Source organism: Benincasa hispida, chromosome 9 (genome assembly GCF_009727055.1).
Source record: "Benincasa hispida cultivar B227 chromosome 9, ASM972705v1, whole genome shotgun sequence".
NCBI classification, from domain to species: Eukaryota; Viridiplantae; Streptophyta; class Magnoliopsida; order Cucurbitales; family Cucurbitaceae; genus Benincasa; species Benincasa hispida.
In genome coordinates this window covers 41,876,125-41,882,773 of record NC_052357.1, presented here as the reverse complement: position 1 = coordinate 41,882,773, position 6,649 = coordinate 41,876,125, and the positions used below count along the sequence as shown (strand labels likewise).

The window sequence follows — 6,649 nt, the reverse complement described above, 5'->3', positions numbered from 1 at the left end:
GTGTAATGTTCAAACTTATATTTGTGCAAAATTTTATTATATATTGAGTTATGAAGATTTTTATAATGATATCTTTTTTAAACTAGTGGGTGAATTAGCGAAATTGAATCCAAAGATAAAATTTCTAACACTTATTTAAGTATAGTATCCAATTTGATTAAATTAAATGTTTAAGATCCAAATTGATACAATCTGACGGGTTTAGGATCAAAATTTGATTTTTTTTTCTTTTTTTTTTTTTCCCTTAAAAAGCCCTCTAAAGTTTGTATGTCGTTTAAAAGATTCTTCTGTTCTCTCAAAAGTTGAGATACTATTTTTGACATTTCATAAATATTTTAAAACTACTCTCCGAGAAAAAAAGAAAAAAAAACTGTTAAGAGACTCTTGTACAATAAACTAGAATTAAATACTAGAAATAGAAGAGGAGGGGACAAAGCATGCTTCCTCTAAATTGGAGACAGTCTCTATAGTGCAAGGTAAGACAAGAAATGGAGGAGAACATACATGAATGTGCACCACTCCAAGAGGGAAAGAAAAAGGAATGTTATGCCATTTGAGGATCATGCCTCTATTTATAGTAATTCACCTAATATTAAATTAATACTATTTTAATCACTTTTTTTAGTACGATGGTGAAAAGAATACAAGAAAATTTAAGAACTAGACAAATTAGAAAGTAAAACAGAATACACCCATGGAGGATGGTTTTCAAGCCAGATTTCTAAACATTTGAGACAACGATTATGGGAAGCTAAAACATGAGCAGCAGAGTTACACTAACGGTTAACAAAAAGGAAACTGTGAATCAAATGACCTTTGTGCAAATTGTAGAGAGAATCAACAAAAACTTAAACCCAATTAGCATAGCTAGATTTTCCAATCAAGAGGTTCTAGATAATTAAAGAATCAACTTCAAACTAGAACGAAGTTATGCCAGCTTCAAGAGTCTTGGTTATGCCCTCATACATGGTAATAACTTCTGTAAGCTCAATGGAGTTAGACAAAAGAAAATGGCTCTCCATAACAAACATAACATCACTATTGAAATCACAAACAATAACTCCAATACCCACATTCCCCTTAAGAACTGCTGCATCAAAATTTAACTAACTAGAAGGAATCACTTACTTAATTGTCAAGTTTAATTTGGATAAATTTGAAATTTACCTAATTATTATACTCTGAACTTGCAGATTGAATTAATTAAAATCATAAACTAGTAATTCAATCCAAAGTTGTAAACTTTGGAAAGTAAATTAATTTAGACCCTCATTAACTATTTTGAAAATCGTTAGTACTTAATTTCACATCTCAAATTAATATCGGTGTGAAAAATATTGAAATCAAATAGGTTGCAATGAATTTTATTAATATGGTCATTTTTTCATCCTCTCCTCTTCTCTGTTTTTATCTTCTTATTTTCAATGGATAAAATGACACACCAATTAGGCTTCAAATAACTTCATTTTAATAGAAATTTTGCAGAATGGTGGAAATCGCCTAATACCCTAAAAAAGAAAAATAATTGTACACTGATGTGGTATTGAACTAAGCTGTACACTTTGACGCCCAAGTTACAGTAGTAAGTTTTTGAATAGTCTAGACAGTAGAATCAAAGTATTTTAGATGTAACTCTAACGACACATTTTGAGCTTTCATACCATAATGAAAGACTGAGCTCACTAACATATTGCTTAGGATCCCAATGGAATCTCAGGATTCTTTACGTTAGAAAATTAATGGTCGCATAATGAATGTGTACGACTTTGGAGTTTACTTTATGTGGCCAACCTAGTCCTTTTGTAGTTTCTACACAAAAGTTTAAAACTTGACAAGTTCTTTACAAAATAACTTCTTCTACACATTTACATATTTTTCCACAAATCAAAATTTCAAGCATGCTTAACCTGTTTTATCTTCACTAAAAATAGTATAAGATATACTAATAAACAATTTTCTTTCCGACCAATACATAAGTTTTTAGAGCAAAATAGTGTTTATAAATGAGCATTATCACACTCCATATCGAACGATTATTTCTTAAAAATAAACATATAAAAAATAGAATAATTTATAAAAAGGAGTAGCATTGTATTTTGTCTTTAACCTCATACTCGCTCTCGCTCTCTCCTTGGGACTCACTTCTATTCAAACTCTCACAAGGCTACCTCAAGTCGGTCCATTTCATACGATACATCTGACATAATTAACTCAATAGTAATAATAAGGCAAAATACTAAAACAACAATTGATTGCACTCTTGGTCTCATGTGCTTTGAGTTTATAACATATGCATTCACCTAGACCAAAACCGATACTTAGAACAAGGCTAAAACTTCACCGTATATGTATGGAGCACTTGTAAAGTGACACCAATAAAAGGTCATACAACCTTATATTGATTCGGTGAGTAAACATTGGACTAGACCCAAAAGTTTGAGCCATTCGTACGAATATCCCTAGAAAATAGATACGTGAGTGTAATAGTATATAGTGAATAGATATGTGATTATAAGCAAAATATAGACAGACAAAGAACACTTTATTTAGGTATGCACTTTCAAACTGCTGGAAAGAGTCCATGTTCTTCTAGTGAAGGCGGGAAGGCCCTGAATGCAGCTGAAGAGTCTGACTTGGGACAACCTGTAAAACTCCTTCTTGTTCTGTCAAGTACCAAAATAAAACACTTGTTCTAAATCACTTCCAAGCATGTCTCAATCATTTATCACTTTTCATGGCATGAAAATCACTTTCAAAAGTAGAGAACCAAATATTTAAATGATTATATGAAAATCAATTTTAATAAATCATTTATAAGTAAATCATTTTTAATAAAATCCTTCCCAAACCCAAACATACTCCTAAGGACAACTACTTGATCTTACAATATTTTCTATTGAAAATTTTAGAGGATATTTAATATACTATGTCAGTAACCATCTTCAAGAACATAGTCAATGACTAAGAAACCTATGAAGCACGGATACTTTATATTCGAGGTGGTATCAGTGTCGGACACGGATTCCATGCTAGGAACACGTTGGGACACGATGAAGAATCTTCACAGACATGTTGAACAGAAAAATTAAAGAGGAAATGGTTTGAAATTGGACCCAAATTAAAAGTCCATTACCTTTCTTTTTTAAAGAACATAAAAAAAAATCATAAAACCTAAATTCTGAATTAAATAGAATATAAACCTTTCAACTCCACGTCTCCTCTCCACCTCCCTTCTTGTCGTGCACCTCACGGAAAACAGCAGTCCAAACTTCACAACCCATTTGATTCAACCTTCTAAGTCTCGGCTTTTCTCACTGGAGCAGAAGGTGCCGCCGACGCCACCTGATTGACGCCGTTCCATGCTCGCTGGCCGCCGCCGCTTGCTCGATGTGGACACTGCTCATCAGTTCTTCTTCTTCCAAGTATGTATTATTATTTTATTTTATATTTTTACCCACAATGCCGTTGCTTATCAGTAAATTAGTAATCAACTTTCAAGTTTCAACTTCAAGTATGTATTATTATTTTATTTTATATTTTTACCCACAATGCCGTTGCTTATCAGTAAATTAGTAATCAACTTTCAAGTTTCAACTTCAAGTATGTATTATTATTTTTAAATGTTGAACAAACGCATTTTGTTGGTTTGTACATCTACAAACTATAATGGTTTTGGTTAAAACTTGACATTTGACCTGTCATGTATTTTTTAGTAGAAGATATTTAGTATTTTATGTTAAATTTACATATATTATAAAAAATAATTTAAAAATTAGCATATTCCCAACGTGTCTGTATTCTAGTATTTTAGAAATTGGCATATCGCCATGTCCTGTCACGTCTGTGTCCCATGACCGTGTCTGTGCTTCATAGCTAAAAACTAAGAAGTTCTGTTTGACACTCTGCTTTTCACATTTCAGGTAATCAAACGACCAAGCAACCTAGTAGCTTCAGGCGTTTGGAATATACATTTTCTAAATTAGAAAATTTTCTACAAACTAATAATAAATTACACTAAATTCGACCAACAAAACACTTGCAATCAGACACAAGAAGTTCCCAAATCCAGCCTTGAAAATACAGAAATCAAGCAACATAAATGCTCATTCACAGAAGTGTTAATATAAATGCTCATTTAGAAGTTATTAGAGAAATGATCGAGGAGTTCCTCATCCATCTACTTTATTGGGAGAAGGGGAGGTTTTTGTGGCAAGCAGATGTTTGCACAATTGTGAGGGATCTATGGAGGAGAAAAATAATAGGACCTTTAGAAGTGTCCATCGAAACTCGAGTGATGAAATTCTATGACTTTTTTTTTGGCTTTGATGACTCATCTTTTTTGTGGCCTTCAATCTTGATTTTTTAGATTGCTCTTTGTATTCTTTCATTTTGTTTTCTCAATGAAAGTCTTGGTTCTTATTAAAAAAAAAGGGAAAAACATATATGCCAAGCCCAGTCCTAAACCCTATAAGTCATTAGCAAAAACCTTGAGGACAACCAGCTGCACCTTTCCAACATGTGCACCTTTGATGCTTCCTGCTGGTTTGAATTTTCCGGGTATTTTTGTTCGCAAGAAGTAGGGTTGTTCTCGCTAATCAATAAGTTTAAAGGAAGGGCAACTCCGAAAAATGCCCAAAAAAAGAGGGAAAGTTAATTTAAAGAATACTAAGAGCGAGTAACAAGAGCGATAACCGAGTATTAGCATGCATACACAACAGGTCGATTCACCTCGTGATGATGCAATCAAGAGATTACAAAACTTGACTTTTAAAATGTGGAGAAGCTTTCATTTGGATTTTATCAAATGGGTATCAGTACAATCATCATATTTTACTCGCCCTACTCAAAATGCATTAATATGATCATATCTTGGCTAAAAATCATTTTCTTTTCCTGAACTTTCATGAAAGTAACAAGCTAGAGTTTGTAACGATTTAGTTTATATACTTTCAATAATTTAGTTGTACTTCTGGATTTGTAACAATTTACTTTACGAACTTTAATAAGTATCAATTTAGTCCTTGTACTTGATAAATTGTAACAATTTAGTTTCTATTCTAATTTTTTTTTGTTAAGATTTAATGAAATAAACTAATTAGGTCAAGTTTGTTTATAAATTATAAAGTCTAATTCGTCACATAGTGTAAATGGACAATTAAGTATGATGATATTACAAATTTATAAGTAAAATGGCTAAATTGATACATAAATGGAAAGTATAGGAAATATTGTCGTTTAGTATAGATGAAAATGGCAATAACTTACTGGAAATCTCCGCGACCTGATCGGGAGTAAGCCTAGCAGAGAAGCCACTGGCAGCATTCTTGTAGCTATACAAAAGAGCCTCCCTAGCAGCTTCTTCACTGCAAATCAACAAAGGAAACCAAAATTGATGGCCAAAATCCACAAAGAACAGATACAAGGGGGGGAGAAGAGAAAACAGAGAGACCTGCCGAGAACAGAAGTTAGGGTTCGGATGTGATAGGCCTCAGGTTCCTCATCGCGAGGCTTCTCCATGTAAACGATATGCACCGCCGGGGAAGCGGAGTTGGAATCGGTGGATTGGGCGGACATTGCCGAAGAAGTAAGCACCAAATTCAGAGAAAGTGAGAACAGCAAAACGAGAGAAGAAAAATTCAAGTTCGCCATTTCTAAGTTTTGAATAATGATGTATAGATATAGTCGAGTACTTTAGTTAGAGATGGTAATCAATAGTACATAGAGAGAGGGATTTGGGACCATTAGTTTTCATTCCAATAATTCACGATGAACAACCCAAAAAGGCTAAATTCCAAAAAAGAAAAAAAAAAAAAAAATCAATTTATACTCGTAGATTTTGGGATGGTATCAATTTAAGAGGTAATAATTGCATAATTTAAATATTAAATTTTATTAAGTATATCAATTAACACCTTCCTTCAAACTTAGTTTAAAAAAGATCATACCAAAACATGTAATTATTTAGGGATTAATGGCTCAATGGACCCATCTTAAAGGCCAACAAATGGTCATTTGACATTTTTTTTAAAAAAAATCGAGTTATTTCACATTATTTTATCTAATTTTTTGGGTCATCCATCCTACGGACTCTTATTTGTAGTACTTGCAAAAATGACAAAACAAAATATATTAATTAGGATCATAATCCACATGTCTATTGTATGTAAAATTGGCAAAAACAAAGTCCAACCCACATATAAAAAATATAAAATTCATAAATGTCCTCGTTATTGATGTATACCCGATACATTATTAATATATACTCGACTGATATAATTGATATACTTGATAATGATGTACTTGACTAATATATTTGATATATTTGTCAATCATGCACTAGTTTATATTACTGATAAATTTGATATACTTGACCAATATACTTATATACTTGGTAATGATGTACTTGATTGATAAATTGTTGATAAATTTGTCAATCATTTACTCGTTTATATTGCTGATAAAGTTGATATACTTGATTACTGATATACTGATAATTAACCTGATAATGATGAACTCTTTTGTAATGCTAATATATTTAACTGATATAGTGTCGATACACTTGATTGATATACTGTTGATAATTATGCATTTGACTTAGTTGATATACTTTGTAATGATACACTTAAATTAAAAGGAAAAAAAACTGAAC

The 6,649-nt window shown here is 31.9% G+C and overlaps 1 protein-coding gene across 1 annotated transcript; it reads right to left on the bottom strand.

Annotated features, from left to right (window-relative positions):
* Positions 1–2,221: 2,221 nt before the first annotated feature.
* LOC120085483 (subtilisin-like protease SBT3.17) lies at positions 2,222–5,682 on the bottom strand. Its single transcript, XM_039041465.1, has 3 exons — positions 5,450–5,682; positions 5,266–5,363; positions 2,222–2,663 (listed from the first exon to the last, which is right to left on the bottom strand). Exons 1-3 carry the CDS (start codon positions 5,647–5,649, stop codon positions 2,590–2,592), a joined length of 372 nt encoding a protein of 123 aa, XP_038897393.1. The 5' UTR covers positions 5,650–5,682; the 3' UTR covers positions 2,222–2,589.
* Between the last annotated feature and the right edge of the window lie 967 nt (positions 5,683–6,649).

Bases quoted from the DNA above. Each gene is read 5' to 3' on its own strand.
- LOC120085483 (XM_039041465.1), bottom strand. From the start codon at position 5,649: ATGGCGAACTTGAATTTTTCTTCTCTCGTTTTGCTGTTCTCACTTTCT. The intron at 5,364-5,449 runs GTCTCTCTGTTT...GTTGATTTGCAG, and splicing joins CTAACTTCTGTTCTCGGCAG to TGAAGAAGCTGCTAGGGAGG. The intron at 2,664-5,265 runs GTAAGTTATTGC...GGTACTTGACAG, and splicing joins TCAGGTCGCGGAGATTTCCA to AACAAGAAGGAGTTTTACAG.